General features: G+C 42.9%; 1 protein-coding gene across 6 annotated transcripts in view; it reads right to left on the bottom strand.

Moving 5' to 3' along the window:
• Positions 1-2,924: 2,924 nt before the first annotated feature.
• TTC17 (tetratricopeptide repeat domain 17) overlaps positions 2,925-16,197 on the bottom strand; it is a 126,744-nt gene continuing 113,471 nt past the window's right edge. For 4 of the 6 annotated variants that reach the window (XM_055549334.1, XM_055549336.1, XM_055549340.1 and 1 more), the window contains 4 exons: positions 7,561-7,680; positions 6,340-6,472; positions 5,943-6,086; positions 3,934-4,076 (listed from right to left, as the gene is read on the bottom strand). In XM_055549334.1, the coding sequence (XP_055405309.1) occupies positions 4,066-4,076; positions 5,943-6,086; positions 6,340-6,472; positions 7,561-7,680 (408 nt within the window). In that variant the 3' untranslated portion in view covers positions 3,934-4,065. Of the gene's footprint in view, positions 4,077-5,942; positions 6,087-6,339; positions 6,473-7,560; positions 7,681-16,197 lie in introns of all 6 variants that reach the window. The other 2 variants (XM_055549335.1, XM_055549337.1) reach the window with 1 other exon arrangement.

Genomic DNA, 16,197 nt, shown 5'->3' with positions numbered 1-16,197 from the left:
GTCTTATATTTAAGTTTTTTGAGGTTTTTTGTGTATGGTGTGAGGGTGTGTTCTAACTTCACAGATTTACATGTGGTGTCCAGCTTTCCCAACACTACTTGCTGAAGAGACTCTTTTCTCTGTTGTGTATTCTTGCCTACCTTGTTGAAGATTAATTGACTGCAGGTGTGGGGGTTATTTCTGGGCTCTTTTCTGTTCCATTGATCCATGTCTGTTTCCATGCCAATACCATGCTGTTTTGATTGCTGTAGCTTTGTAGTATTGTCTGAAGCCTGAGAGGGTTATGCCTCCAGCTTTGTTCTTTCCCCTTAGGATTGCTTTGGAAATTTTGGTCTGCTGACTACATAGTTTGTCTCCAGTCAGATGCTTAGCTCTGTGTCTAATAAATTGTCTATATTCCTGACTCTTGTAACACATGGGCCTGACACAAAACAGTTGCTTGATTTTAAAGAAGTTAATAATAACGAATGAATAATGGTGGACAAACCCAGCAATACCCGTAGAGAAGCAACAGCATGAAGGACAGGAGCCTGGAAATCAAAAGGCAGAAGGAAGAGTAAATCAGACACAGCTCCAGAGGCCACGTGAAGCTGTTCTCACTTAACCTGGACAGGTTACTGTCTGGCCTCTCAGTCCTTCCCGGCCACCCCCTGCTCCTGATCCACGTAAAGTACTTTGAACAGGGACAGGAACACACACAATGACAGACACTAGCTCTTCTTATTAGCAGAGGCCTCAATCCTGCCACTAAATCTTTTTCCAATTCTAGAAGTAAATTAAGAGTTGTATTCTGTTTCTGGACCCTGACTCAAAAGCTTGACTGTTTAAGAAAGCAGTCAAGCATTTTCACCCCTAGGCTGAAGAGTGAGGAATTTGCCCTATGAGAGCATTTAATACAAATACCTAAGGAAAATTTTATTCCTTCACCTTGGTAGATTCCCTTTCATTCTCTCCTACAATTCACTGACTTTCTCTTCAGCTGTGTCTAGTCTGTTTAACCCATTCAGATTTTTATTTCAATAGTATTTTTCACTTAAAGGATTGTTCTGCAGGTCTGTTTGACAGAGGAGTCTGGCAGGCCACAGTCCATTGGGCCGCAGAGTCAGACAGACACCATCTGCTCATCCTTTATGTCATGTGGAAGCCAGTCTTTTAACTAGTTGAACGTGTTCAGCATTCTTTTCAATGCTCTATTATTTCTTGTACATCAGGAATAAATTGTTGTTGGGCATGTAAACTGTTTTGACTCCTTAACACTGGAATCCCCCAGTTCTGTTTTATATTCTAATCTGTGCTCTTATCTGTATTCTCTCATGTCCTTTGTGACCTCAGTCACATGGTTTCAAATATTATTCCCATGGCTGTGATCTCTAAATTTATATCTCTAGCATGGATATCCTCTATTAACCCTAATTTATCCAACTAGCTACACAGTATCTTTACATGATCTGTACAAAACTGAATTCCTTATCTTCTCCCCAAATTCCTAACTTTGATCTTCCCATCTGAGGTAACAATAGCTTCCTCCTTCTAATTACTCAGGTCAAAAAAATCCTAGAATAATCCCGATTCCTGTTAAAACAGGTCAGATTGTGTTATTCCTCTGCTTAAAACCAGTGACTCTGCAATGACATATAAAGCTCTACAACAGAAATAAATCAACCCCACGAAAATCTATACATCTGGCTCACCTCTCTGGCTTCATCTCCTATTATTTTCCCTCTTGCTTACATCTCTTTAGCCACACTAGTCTCCTCTGTTTTAAAACTTAAAAAGCATACTTCTGCCTCAAGTCATCTACCTTTGCTGTTCTGTAATGTCATGTACACAGAATTGTACAGTACACAGCCTTTGGAATCTGACTTCTTTACCATGTGGGAGAAAATGAAAAGCTACAGAAACGATGGATCAGCAGTTGCTCAGGGTTTAGGATGGTGTGTGGCCACAAAGAGGCAGAGTGAGAGTCTTTTGGAGGTGATCAAAGTTTTGTATCCTGATTGTTATGGTGGCTGCATGACTCTACCCATCTGTCAAAACTCACAAAGGGACTTCCCTGGCAGTCCAGTGGTTAAGACTCTGTGCTTCCAGCGCAAGGAGGTGTGGGTTCAATTGCTGGTCAAGGAACTAAGATCCCAGATGCTGCATGGTGCCAGGAAAAAAAAACAACAAAAAAAGAAAACCTCACAGAACTGTACACCACAGAATGAATTTCACTGTATGTAAATTTAAAAAAAATAGTTGCAAGTTTCAGGAAAAACTAAATACCACATTGCTGAGAGTTGGGGAAGCAGGGAACATATTCAGACACAGGCAAAGATACTCTGAGTGAAAAGAGCTTCACTTTATCCAGCAACAAAGTAAGCCTCTTCTCAAAATACATCTGATAAAACTGCTTGAAATCAGCTGGACTTGAGCTGCACAAAAGACAGAGTGGACAGGCATGTCTGATTGCTCACCTGCTTCTAAGAAATTACAGTCTGTGCTAGAACCAAATGCTCTGGGTTTAGTGACCCAGTATTTGAGATGATTGGTGTCTGATAATGTTCCAGGAAACCCTGTGTTCGGCAGAGTCCTGTCCCAAAAGGAATGCTCAATTTCACACTGGTATGACTCTCACCAAGGCTCTCCATAAAGCTCAACTGGAAGAACTTCAGGACCGCATGCAGGGGACGTGACTTTGTGGTTTAGATCCTTCTTTTCCCTGGAAGGTCAAATACCAACTCTGAACATCTGCTGATTGTGCATCTTTCGTGATCAAATGTATCATGTAAGATCAACTGTAAAACCTAGTGATGGACTATTTCTCTGCTCACTTTATGTTGTGGAAAAAGAGAAAAAGACCATGATCCGACCCAGGATTACAGCGAGGCTTCAGAGCTGCCCGCATGAGCCTGATTCCAAAGAAAAACCACGCCACAGACCTATTTTGTTCATAAACGACTTTTATTTTTGTCCTCAGTATGTGCCCTTGAAGATTCCCAAATGCCTGGAGTTTCTGACTCTCCTGGGACCAGAGGTATAAGCATTGTAAGGAAACACTCAACCTTGGCTCCTCACTCTCCTGAGGGGCTCCGTCTGAAGGCCTCAGGGAGAGGGAGCTGACACTCACGCCTCATTCCAAGATGGGTAACACGGCGAACAAAGAATTAGTAAAACACAGACTCAGTCTGCTGAGGGCTTCAAATATACATATTCTATATATATAAACCTGTTATATAGGATGTCAACGTATTGGTTTCCTTGTGATCTGCAATTTAAAGTACAAAGGATAGCGATGTTGTACACTGCTGATTTCCCCTTCTCAGCCCCCCTCCCTCCCCAACATAAATAACAGCACAAAGGTCAGGTGATCCTAAGGGTTTCTGTTGTTGTAAATATTTTGTTTTTAAAATCATTTCCCCTTCCTCCCTCCCCCCGCAAACTACCTCTGAGAGTCTGTAACGTAGCAGCACGGAACGGCCAAGGCCGGGGGGCAGCGTGGAGCTAGTGGGAGAGCGCGGACAGTGCTTCCTGCTGACGGGCGCTGGATGGGCTTTTGCGTTTCCACAGACAACAGAGGCTGCACAACGAGAAGCAGGGAAGGTGCCGTGTGGCTTCGTCCTCCACCGAAGCGGAGAAGGCTGGCTGGACCACTGAGAAGAGCCCTAAAGGCATCGAGGTTTTGGAGACAGAGCACGGCTCCAGAAATGTCTTGGCTCAGTATTTACACAATATCTTTAAGCTGCATTTTCCTTTTAAGAAATTTACGTTTCTGAGGCTGGCCGGGGGAAAGAAGGAACTTAAAAACAAAACCAAAACAATTCCCACATATGTAAAAGTCCTGTAATATGTCTTATTCAGTTATTTTCACACACATCATTAAAAGCAGATACTGACAATGATTGGCTTCTTGTTCATTTTTTGAAGAGCATGAGAAGAGAGACAGGAGAGGCGGGAGGGATGAGCTAAGGAGAGCGCCGGCCCTTCTTCAGCATCAAGTGACACTGGATGGTCTGGATTCGGTTCTTGGCGGGGACAAACTCGGGCTGCAGCTTCAGGGTAGACTCGTACCACACCAGTGCTTTCTCAAACTCTTCCTGTGAGGGACAGAGGGACAGAGTGAGAGGGGTATGGCCACCAGACTCAACAGATGTGGTGACGTCTTTTTTCCTGAAGAGCGCGTCTGTGGTGGTGACGGTCCTGCAGTATTCTCTCAGTGCATCTAAATCTCTGAGGAAAACTGAGGTGCAGGGGACAACTGCCTCCATCCCGGAGGCCACAGACTGAGAGAACTATGGCGCAGCCCAGGAGCCAGAGGCAAAGGGGGACCCGCTCTACAGAGACCTGGCCCAACGCCAGGAGCAGCAGCAAGACCCACTGTCACCGAGCCCTGCTGCACGCCACGGGCAGAGCTAGGTGCTGCGTGGAATCCCTTCCTGTAATCCTCACAGAAACCTCTAGAACTAGGTCTAGCAAAAGCTTATTTTGCATCTGTTTGAATTTTCTACTGTAACTGGAAAGAAGGAAGTCAGGTCAGGTATCTCAATTAGACTTGTAAATTTTGAAGCCATTTCTCATTCTCCCTAACACTTGAAAAAATGAACGTGGTTTGGAAATGATCACTGCCACACAGAAGGCGTTCGCCTTTTACTTAGACTAACACTCCCAAAGAAGAGCCCGAGTCTACCGCTTAAATGACTCCTTCCAGCCAAATGAGAGGCAGAATTCCTCATTCATAGCAGCAAATTTTGCATTTACTGGGGACGAAAATAGATTCTTCAATTTTAAGAAGCAGAGAGGGAAATCTGCACATTCAGCAAGACCTACCTGGCCAAATTAAATTTCCTGCCTTTGAAGTCAAGGATGACACACAAAACTTGGAGCCTGAAGCTGCTCGTTACATTAACCTTTATCAAGAGCACCTTGGAAAGAGCCTCATGTGGGACCCTAAACTTGGATGAAAGTGGATGGCATGACTCTCATGTTAGATTCAGCTATGACAGCTTCTGGGGGACCCCTGGGACTTTGAGTTCCGAAACTGGTCCTTCTTCTGATCCCAACAGGGTTCTGGATGATGGCTTTGCCATTTTGGCTATAAATGGTATCCCAGGGAACTAGTGGCATTCCGCCATTCATTAAACCTTTGGTGAGCACCTACTTACTATGTACCAAACCCTGTGAAGTGCAAGGAACAGGGAGATGAAGAGGAGTCTCTTTTCTAAGGAGCTCCGGGTCTGGTGGGAGAGACCAATACTCAAAACAAAAGTTATAAAACTAAGGTGAAAAGACAAGAAGAGAAATCCGCACAGGGCACCATGGGAGCAATCCTGGGGACCTGGCCTGACCTGGCAGTGAGCGAGCCTGAGTGTGCGTGTCCACCTGGAGTGCTAGGGAAGGCTTTTCTGGAACAAGTGTAGTCTGCAGAAAAGTGTAGGTCAATGGGCCTGTTAGTGTTAAATTCATGGTGAGGAACTACACAGTTGCAAATACTTGGGTGAGTTTACTGTGTTTTTTAAAAAACTTACAAACCCCCCTGCTAAGTCACTTCAGTCGTGTCCGACTCTGTGCGACCCCAGAGACGGCAGCCCACCAGGCTTCCCCGTCCCTGGGATTCTCCAGGCAAAAACACTGGAGTGGGTTGCCATTTCCTTCTCCAATGCATGAAAGTGAAAAGTGAAAGTGAAGTTGCTAAGTCGTGTCCGACTCTTAGCGACCCCATGGACTGCAGCCTACTAGGCTCCTCCATCCATGGGATTTTCCAGGCAAGAGTACTGGAGTGGGGTGCCATTGCCTTCTCCGACAAACCCCCCTGCATGAATTATACCTGTGGTGGAGAGCTGCGACTTTAGACACAAAGCTTACAGAAACCGGAGGACACTGAGACTCAGAGGGTTTGGAACTAGAGATGTGGCCCTGACAGAATGCAGCAGGGGTGGTCCACACCGCTCCCAGGCCAACCTCACCATCGCCACGTATACGTTGCCCAGCGTGAAGTGGTTGACGGCGAAGTGCGGCGCGATCTCCACCGCCATGGTGGCCACAATGACAGCGTCGTTCCAGAGCTTGGCGTTGTGCAGGATGTTGGCCAGGCTGATGAGGGGCACGTCCTGGGAGAGGAGGGAGAAGGCGAGAAGGGAAGAATGTTGGTTTCTGGGCTTTCACTTGTGGCTGTGGTGACCATAAGCAAAGTGGTCAGTGTTCCCTGGTGAATGACAGAGTCGTGCAGCTCGATGTGGGGGCTTCTGTCTGCTGTGGGTCTGTGAGGGGAAGGAGCGTGTGCCAGCCCAGCCGTGCAGCACTTCTCTCACTGAGAGAGTCTTGCCTCAAAAAACAAACGAAACTGTCAGCTGGGTGAACAACCTGCTGAGTGAGGCAGCTGCTTTCCATCGTGGTGCCAGCTCCAGGTCACACTGCAGCTTGTGAGGAGTAGCTGGTGGCCAGACTCTGTCCACAGTCCACACTGAGGCTCGCTGTCACAGAGCCGAGCTGTTCTCTGCAAGGACCACGGTGCCCTCTGAGGCAGGGCTGACGCGCTGTGGCCACAGGCCACGACCAGCCTGCTGCCCGACTCTGTAACTTTTTATTGGACTTCATCATTCCCATTCCCCGAGGTACTTCTGTGGCTGTTTTCATGCTATCATGGCAGAACTGAGTGGCTGCAAGAGACAGGCTGGCCTCAGAGCCTAAATTTGTACTATCTGGCCCTTCACAGAAAAGTTCCCTGACCCCTGATCCAGTGTCGGCTCTTCCTGTTGCAGAGCCTAGTGATAATCTAGAAGTATAGAGCACAGGATGATGGGCTGAAAAAGTTGCAGTATTATTATCACAAATATTAACTCCCTTTAGATGTGTGCTCAGTCGCTTCAGTAGTGTCCAACTCTTTGTAACCCTATGGACTGTAGCCTGCCAGGCTCCTCTGTCCATGGGATTCTCCAGGAGAGAACACTGGAGTGGGCTGCCATGCCCTCCTCCAGGGGATCTTCCAGGCCCAGGGATAGAACCCAAGTCTCCTGTGTTTCCTGCATCGGCAGGCGGGTTCTTTACCACTGGTGCCACCTGGGAAGCCCCCTTTAGATGTGTAACCTGAGAAACTGGTATCTATATTCCATTATTCTGTATCACTGGGTTCTTCTATAGGAGATACAGAAGAACAGAAAAAAAGACCCATGCTTGTCCTTGCCGGACACCCACAGAGACATGTCACTATATGAGGTCACAGAGGTTTAAGAACTTGCCTAAGGTTACAAAGGTCCTGAGAGGTCACAAAGGTAATCACAAAGGCGGTGAGAGGCGGAGCTGCCCTTAGAGCTGCATTTACAACTCAGCCGTGCCTGTTCCTGATACAGTGTTTTTCCGGGATCCTGAAGCCCTTCCCCGACGCCCGCTCTTGCTGAGGTGGGGAGGCCACGACAGTGGGTGTAACTCAGGCTTGTGGCAGCATGAGTGGGTCGCTAAACTTTTCCGCCCTTAGCCTTCTGCTGCTTTCTGAGCATGAGGAAGGTTGATGAAACTTCAGAATAAACCAGTGGGCACAGGAAACGACTGAGGGATGGAAATCCACACCCTCGGAGCCCCACTCACCTTCATCTGGTGCGGAGCATAATGGAGGGCCTGCCGTAGGCAGTCAATCGCCTTCTTTCCTTGGCCTTTCACTCTCCAGTAGAGGGCTGCCATGCTGGAAAGGACCCAGGACGTCTGGTTCTACAAAGGAAAGGTCAGTTAAAGCTGACGTCTCTTAAATAACATGCTAATTTACCACCAAGATTAGCAATCGCAACACAAGTTAACGACCATTTAGCTGTTTACCTGGTGCTGGTGGGCTGCCTCGCACCTTATGTTCACCCTCTCATTGACCCTGGTAACCATCCCACAAGCCTGATTCTACCAGTATAGCCTTTTTAATAAACATTTAGCCTCTCCAGATCATAGTTTTCAAATCTTAAATTTCTACATAGTTTGGTTTATTAATCTGTTTCCAATGGGTTCTGGATTTTCAGCTGTAGTTAGGAAAGTCTTGTTTACTCCAAGGTTATCAAGAATTTTTACCATGTGTTTTCCCCAGAACTGTTGTAGTTTCACTTTTCACACTTGAATATTTGATCCACTTAGAATTTAACCTGGTGTAAAGTAAAAGATAAGGCTCCAATCTATTTTTTTTCCAGATGGCTAAAGCTGTCTTAATATTATTTAATGACTAATTCATCTCTCCCTCACTGTGATGCTACCTTTATTATACACAAAACCTTAGTTAGTAATTCAGGTCTGTGTGCTCAGCTGTGTCTAACTCTTTGCAAACTGTAGCCTGTGAGGCTTCTCTGTCCATGGAGTTTTTCAGGCATGAGTACTGGAGTGGGTTGCCATTTCTTCCTCCGGAGGATCTTCCTGACCCAGGGATCAAATCTGTTGTCTCGCGTCTCTTGCGTTGGCACGTGGAATCTTTACCACTGTGCCACCTGGGAAGCCCGTAATTTAGGCCTAATATTGGGTTAATCTACATCTAATTTTTAATTTCCCTATTTCATTTACCCCTTTTGATGGATGTTTCTAATTCCCAGCCATTCTGGTTGAGGCAACTGGAAAACTTACTCTGCTTCCTATCTTATTTTGTTCTTTCAATCTATTTTTTTTTTGGTAATCTATCATTTTTCATTGGCAGGGCACATAGGGTGATATAAATACTGTTTCCTGCCTTGTTTTTGTTGGTTCTACATGTAAATATATTCCTTGATCACTGACATTACTTTTGTGTGGCTTCCCTAGTCATCTTTTGGTTGGCTAAAGTTGATCTTTTAATAGTTTTCTTAAGAAGGGTTAATAGGAATAGGTTTCCCCGACATTGTTGTCATGGGGTGAATTCTGTCTGCCCAGAGTCATATGTTGAAGTCTCAATCCCTAGTATCTCAGAATGTAACTGTATTTAGAAATAAAGTCTTTAGAGAGCAGACTAAGTTAAAAATGAGGTCATTATTGTAGGGCCCTAATCTAATGTAACGGGCTTTCCAGGTGGCTCAGCAGTAAAGAATTCGCCTGCAATGCAGGCGATGCGTGTTCGATCCCTGGGTCGGGAAGATCCCCTGAAGGAGGAAGTGGCAACCCACTCCAGTATTCTTGCCAGGGGAACTTGGTGAACTATAGTCCATGGGGTGGCAAAAGAGTTGGACACGACTTAGTGACTAAACAAAATCTAATGTAAGTGGATTTATAGAAGAGGAGGAGATACATCAGAGTCCTCTGTGCAGACGATGACCACTTGAAGAGCTGCCTAGATCGTAGCCAGCTGCAAGCCAAGGAGCGAGGCCTCAGAAGAAAACAACCCTGCCGGTACCTGGATCCCCAACTTTTAGCCTCCAGCACTGAGAGGATACATTTCTGTTGTTTAAGTCACCCTGCCGGCAGTAGTAGAAGAAGAAATGAAGGAGAAGGCAATGGCACCCCACTCTAGTACTCTTGCCTGGAAAATCCCATGGACAGAGAAGCCTGGTAGGCTGCAGTCCATGGGGTCACTAAGAGTCGGGACACAACTGAGCGACTTCACTTTCACTTTTCACTTTCATGCATTGGAGAAGGAAATGGCAACCCACTCCAGTGTTCTTGCCTGGAGAATCCCAGGATGGAGGAGCCTGGTGGGCTGCTGTCTATGGGGTTGCACAGAGTCGGACCCGACTGAAGCAACTTAGCAGCAGCAGCAGCAGCCGGCAGTATGGTTATGGCAGCCCTAACAAACTAATCCAATTGTATACGTTCAGAACTTTGTAGCCTTTATGCCTGAAACACAGCTGGCTGGATATAACTGTGGCCAATTCTTTCCTTGAATAATCTGCTGGCATTGCTCCACTGCTTCTTGGTGTGAGTGGGGTTGCACACAACTCTGAAGCTAGCCTGATGTATCCCTCCTCCTTAATGACTTGATCCTTCTGACTGGCTTATCAAAAGGATTCTTTTGTTCTGTTTTTGTTTTTAAAGAAAATAAAATTACCTTTCTTTACTGCCAATATCTGACACATTCCAAAGAACATACCTGGAGTAGGAGATGGCAACCCACTCCAGTATTCTTGCCTGAAAAATTCTGTGGACAGAGGAGTCCGGCGGGCTACAGTCCACGGGGTCACAGAGTTTGACGTGATTGAGTGACTAACACACTTACTGCCAATATATGACACACTCCAAGGAACACATATATATAGGTTATATATGCGTGTTATAAATATATATACACATAGATAATATGTAATTACATAAAATATACACTTATGCTGTAAAGCATAAAATAATAAATATCCCAGAAACTACTACCCTCCTAAGATTCCCCCATGAGGCTGAACGTAGTTTTTAGTTCATGCAGTCGCCTCGCCCACTAGGTGAACGTACTGTAATGTGTTATCTGTTTTCTGTAAACAGAGGTGTGGGGTGGCAAGTTCCCTTGCGTCTACTGTGTGTTCTTTCACGGTGCGTCCTCCTGGCTCTGCTCCAGAGGCACACGTTATCCCAAGTGTTGTGTTTACAACCCCACCGCTCTTTTTAAACACTGTTCTGTCACACACATACACATATTTACCCCAACAATGCAACGCTTAGCTTACTTCTTCCTGTGCATTGTAAACATGGTATAATGCTGTAAGCAGTCTTCTGGGACTTGCGGGTTTTTACTCAACACTCTTAAGTACTCCATGTTGCTGAATGTAGTTCTTAGTTCACTCAATTTCCTTTATACACAATTAAATGTCCATTAAGTGAATATACCATAATGTGTTTATCCATTTTCTGTAAATGGGGGGAGGGGTTTGAGTTACTTCCTCTTGTCAATAAATGTGCCGAGTTTCTCTAGTCTATATACATGGGAGCGGAAATGCTACATCCCAGGATGTGCAAACGTCCAAGAGAAAGCTAAACTGCTTCCTAAAGGTGTTATGACAAGTTACAGTCCTATCAGCAATGTTTAAAAGTGCCTCCTGCTTTCCAGCCTTTCTTAGTATTATCAGTGGGGGTGAAACGGTATCTTACTGTAGCCTTAATTTGCATTTCCTATTAGTGAGATTGAGAACTGTTTCTTCTTTATTGGTCATAAACACATTGGTCTTATTGTTTTCTGTCAAATGTCTGTTAAATATCTTTTCTATACCTTTTTTCTATCTTGTTTATCTTTCTCATCACTTTATTTCCATGCTCTGCATATTAATCCTTATAAGCTAAGTGTGTTACATGAATTTTCCTTACTCTGGCTTCTTTTTAATTTAAAAAAATGTCTTTAATTAAAACATTTTAAACTTTAATGTAGTTGAACTTATTAACATTCTCTTCTCTGGCTTGTGCTTTTATTATCTTCTTCAAGAAACCTTTTTGTACTTCAAGGCCAGAAAGATCATCTCTCATATTTTAATTTTTAAAGTTTTGTTTTTGATGTCTGAGTCCTCAATTCATGTGGAATTCATTTTTTGTGTAGGATGTGAGGGGCCGACTGAAATTAAGTAACTGCCCTAGAAAGCTTCCTGAATAGCCCTCACCTCCCCAATGATCTTGCATAGCTCTATGTAAGCTGGAGACTGTATACAGGCTTTTATTCACCTTTGTTATTTTTGTTTATTCCTTGAGTAAATGGCATAATGTTTTATTTTACAATTTTTCATAAAAGTAAGGTGATTCTCACAACCTTATTCTTTTCATGAATGTCATACCTATTTTTTACCCTTCCATATAAATGTAAAGATCTGGTATTCAAGAGCCATAAAAAAAAACAAAACAAAAAAACCAAAACCCTGTTATTTTGATCATAACAGAACTGACTCTGTAAGTCAAACTGTGGAAAACGGATGTGTTTATGGTGTGTGTCTTATCCGTGAACATTACATGCCCTTCTGCTTATTTAGGGCTTTTAAAATGTCTTTCAGTAAAGTTTTATCACTTTCTGTACATAGGCCTTATGACTTTCTGGTTAGATTTAGTACTGGGAATTTTATATAAATTTTTTGGAGGAGAACATTATATTTTTGTAACAAAGTAAATACATGTTAAAATTATGTTTTCTAATATTTATTGCTGCTGTATAGAAATATAACATATTTTTATTTATTGACTTTACAGGCAACTACCTTGATAACACATTGTTACTTGTAAAAATTTGTGTGGAGATTCTTTTAGGTTTGCTATGCAGATAATAAAAGCCTCTTGATGAAAGTGAAAGAGGACAGTGAAAAAGTTGGCTTGAAGCTCAACATTCAGAAAATGAAGATCATGGCATCCGGTCCCATCACTTCATGGGAAATAGATGGGAAACAGTGTCAGACTTTATTTTTTTGGGCTCCAAAATCACTGCAGATGGTGACTGCAGCCATGAAATTAAAAGATGCTTACTCCTTGGAAGGAAAGTTATGACCAACCGATAGCATGTTCAAAAGCAGAGGCATTACTTTGCCAACAAAGGTCTGTCTAGTCAAGGCTATGGTTTTTCCTGTGGTCATGTATGGATGTGAGAGTTGGACTGTGAAGAAAGCTGAGCGCCAAAGAATTGATGCTTTTGAACTGTGGTGTTGGAGAAGACTCTTGAGAGTCCCTTGGACTGCAAGGAGATCCAACCAGTCCATTCTAAAGGAGCTCAGTCCCGGGTGTTCTTTGGAAGGACTGATGCTAAAGCTGAAACTCCAGCACTTTGGCCACCTCATGTGAAGAGTTGACTCATTGGAAAAGACTCTGATGCTGGGAGGGATTGGGGGCAGGAGGAGAAGGGGACGACAGAGGTTGAGATGGCTGGATGGCATCACCGACGCGATGGACGTGAGTCTGAGTGAACTCCGGGAGATGGTGATGGACAGGGAGGCCTGGCGTGCTGCGATTCATGGGGTCGCAGAGTCGGACACGACTGAGTGACTGAACTGAACTGACTGACGCAGATAATCACATTATTTCTGAACAACATGTTTTTTTCTTCCTAATACTTATGCTAGGACTTTCAGTACAATGCTGAGAAGAAGGGGTAATGGTGGGCATTACCAGTTCAGTTCAGTCCTGACTTCAAAGAATTATTTAAAATACTTCTCCCATTAAGAATTATCTTTGATAAAAAATGTTTTGTGGATTTTTCTCATCAGATTAAAGAAATTCTTCTCTATTCTTAATTTGCATTACCTTTAGTTCATGAATGTACTGAATTTTATCAAATGCAATCTACTGAAATGATTTCATAATTTTTCTCCTTTAATTTGGGTGAGGTCTAGCTTTTCCTGAAGCTAGACCACAGACTAATACTTATGAATATAAATTCAAATGGATTGACTGGCTTATCAGCAGCAGAAAAAGGTGTGTGTGTGTTGGTTTGTCAGTTTGTTTCATTAAATCAATCATTTTCTGCTTTTATATATTTTGAGGTTATCTTACTGGGTATATTACTGGGTATGCATAAGGTTATCAGTCAGTTCAGTTGCTAAGTAGTGTCTGACTCTTTGTGACCTCATGGACTGCAGCATGCCAGGCTTCCCTGTCCATCACTAACTCCCAGAGTTTGCTCAGACTCAGGTCCATGGAGTCGGTGATGCCATCCAACCATCTCATCCTCTGTTGTCCCTTTCTCCTCCTGCCTTAGATCTTTCCCAGCATCCGGGTCTTTTCTAATGAGTCAGTTCTTTGCATCAAGTGGCCAAAGTACTGGAGCTTCAGCATCAGTCCTTCCAATGAATATTCAGGACTGATTTCCTTTAGGGTTGACTGGTTGGATATCCTTGAAGTCCAAGGGACTCTCAAGAGTCTTCTCCAACACCACAGTTCAAAAGCATCAATTCTTTGGTGCTCAGTTTTCTTTATGGTCCACCTCTCACATCCATACATGACTACTGGAAAAACCATAGCCTTTACTATATGGACCTTTGTTGGCAAAGTAATGTTTCTGCTTTTTAATATGCTGTCTAGGTTTATCGTAACCTTTCTTCCAAAGAGCAAGCGTTTTTTAATTTCATGGCTGCAGTCACCACCTGCAGTGATTCTGGAGCTCAAGAAAATAAAGTCTGTCATGATTTCCATTGTTTTCTCATCTATTTGCTATGAAATGATGGGACTGGATGCCATGATCGTAGAGTTTTGAATGCTAAGTTTTAAGCCAACTTTTTCACTCTCCTCTTTCACTTTCATCAAGAGACTCTTTAGTTCCTCTTCGCTTTCTGCCATAAGGGTGGTTTCATCTGCATATCTGAGGTTATCCATATTTCTCCCAGCAATCCTGATTCCAGCTTGTGCTTCATGTAGCCTCACATTTTGCATGATGTACTCTGTATATAAGTTAAATAAACAGGATGACAATATACATACAGCCTTGTTGTACTCCTTTCCCAACTTGGAACCAGTCTGTTGTTCCACGTCTGGTTCTAACTGTTGCTTCTTGACCTGCATACAGATTTCTCAGGAGGCAGGTAAGGTAGTCTGCTATTCCCATCTCTTGAAGAATTTTCCAGTTTGTTGTGATCCACACAAAGGTTTTAGCATAGTCAATGAAATAGAAGTAGGCATTTTTTTGGAACTCTCTTGCTTTTTTGATGATCCAGCAGATGTTGGCAATTTGATCTCTGGTTCCTCTGCCTCTTCTAAATCCAGCTTGAACATCTGGAGTTCTCGGTTTATGTACTGTTGAAGCCTAGCTTGGAGAATTTTGAGCATTACTTTGCTAGCGTGTGAGATGACTGCAGTTGTACGGTAGTTTGAACATTCTTTGGCATTGCCCTTCTTTGGGACTGGAATGAAAACTGACCTTTTCCAGTCCTGTGGCCACTGTTGAGTTTTCCAAATTTGCTGGTATATTGAATGCCACACTTTCACAGCATCATCTTTTAGGATTTGAAATAGCTCAGCTGGAATTTCTTCGCCTCCACTAGCTCTGTTTGTAATGATGCTTCCTAAGGCCCACTTGGCTTTGCACTCCATGATGTCTGGGTCCAGGTGAGTGATCACACCACTGTGGTTATCTGGGTCACTACGATCTTTTTTGCGTAGTTCTTCTGTGTATTATTGTCACCTCTTCTTAATATCTTCTACTTCTGTTTGGTTCATACTGTTTCTGTCCTTTATTGTGCCCATCTTTGCATGAAATGTTCCTTTGGTACCTCTTATTTTCTCGAAGAGATCTCTAGTCTTTCCCATTCTATTGTTTTCCTCTATTTCTTTGCATTGATCACTCAGGAAGGCTTTCTTATCTCTCCTTGCTATTCTTTGGAACTCTGCATTCAGATGGATATATCTTTCCTTTTCTTCTTTGCCTTTCGCTTCTCTTCTTTCCTCAGCTATTTGTAAGGCCTCTTGAGACAACCATCTTGCCTTTTTGTACTTCTTTTTCTGGTATATATTTCTGGTGAATTAAAGCTTTTATCATTACATGGTCATTCTCTCTGACCCTAATAATTTTTCTGTTCTGAAATATATCTTTTCAGGTATTTAATGTAACTGTCTTTACTACCTTTTGATAGTATATTCATTTTTGATTAGTATTTTCCCATTATTTTCAACATTTCTATTATGTTTTAGGTATGATTTAAAAAAAATACGTAGCTCCTTTAAAAAATTTCCAATTTGACATTAGTGTGATTTACATTGTAGATTATTTTAAAGACTGTTAGTATATTTCTTGGTTTCTTTGATCCAGATTCTTGAATGCTTTTTTTCCTTTTTTTTTTTTTGTCCTTCTCTTCTTACTCCATTATTCTATCCTCACAGGTTTTGGATTTGCACATTTTTTAAAAGGTTACCCTTAAATTTCTACTCAATTTTTAACTTAAAGTCCAAGCAACATACTAACTCACTCCTCTTGAACACGAAAAGGGCCTTTAAATACCTTAACTCTGTTCATCCCACTCTCAAATGTACATTTGTCCAGAATTTGTTTCATCATTAAAAAAGAAATCTCAAACTGTTTTCTACAGTGTTTGTTTCCATTTGTATACCTGTGTAATTTTATTTGCTTAGTAAATCTTCCTTTGCTTCAGATAGCTTTTCTTTAGTTATCATACAGAAAAGTTCCTTTAGGGTAGGGCTCTTGGTTAACTTTTTCCAGTTCTTTAAGTGCCTTTACTCTTCTGTCACTGTAGGGGCCACAATTCTAGGGGGCCCAGTATCCTTCCAAAACTGTCATCTGGATTAGACAGTTGCTATGAAATTAAAAGACGCTTACTCCTTGGAAGGAAAGTTATGACCAACATAGACAGCATATTCAAAAGCAGAGGCATTACTTTGCCAACAAAGGTCTGT

This window comes from Bubalus kerabau, chromosome 15 (genome assembly GCF_029407905.1).
Source record: "Bubalus kerabau isolate K-KA32 ecotype Philippines breed swamp buffalo chromosome 15, PCC_UOA_SB_1v2, whole genome shotgun sequence".
NCBI lineage: Eukaryota > Metazoa > Chordata > Mammalia > Artiodactyla > Bovidae > Bubalus > Bubalus kerabau.
This window is presented reverse-complemented; position numbering and strand designations above follow the sequence as displayed.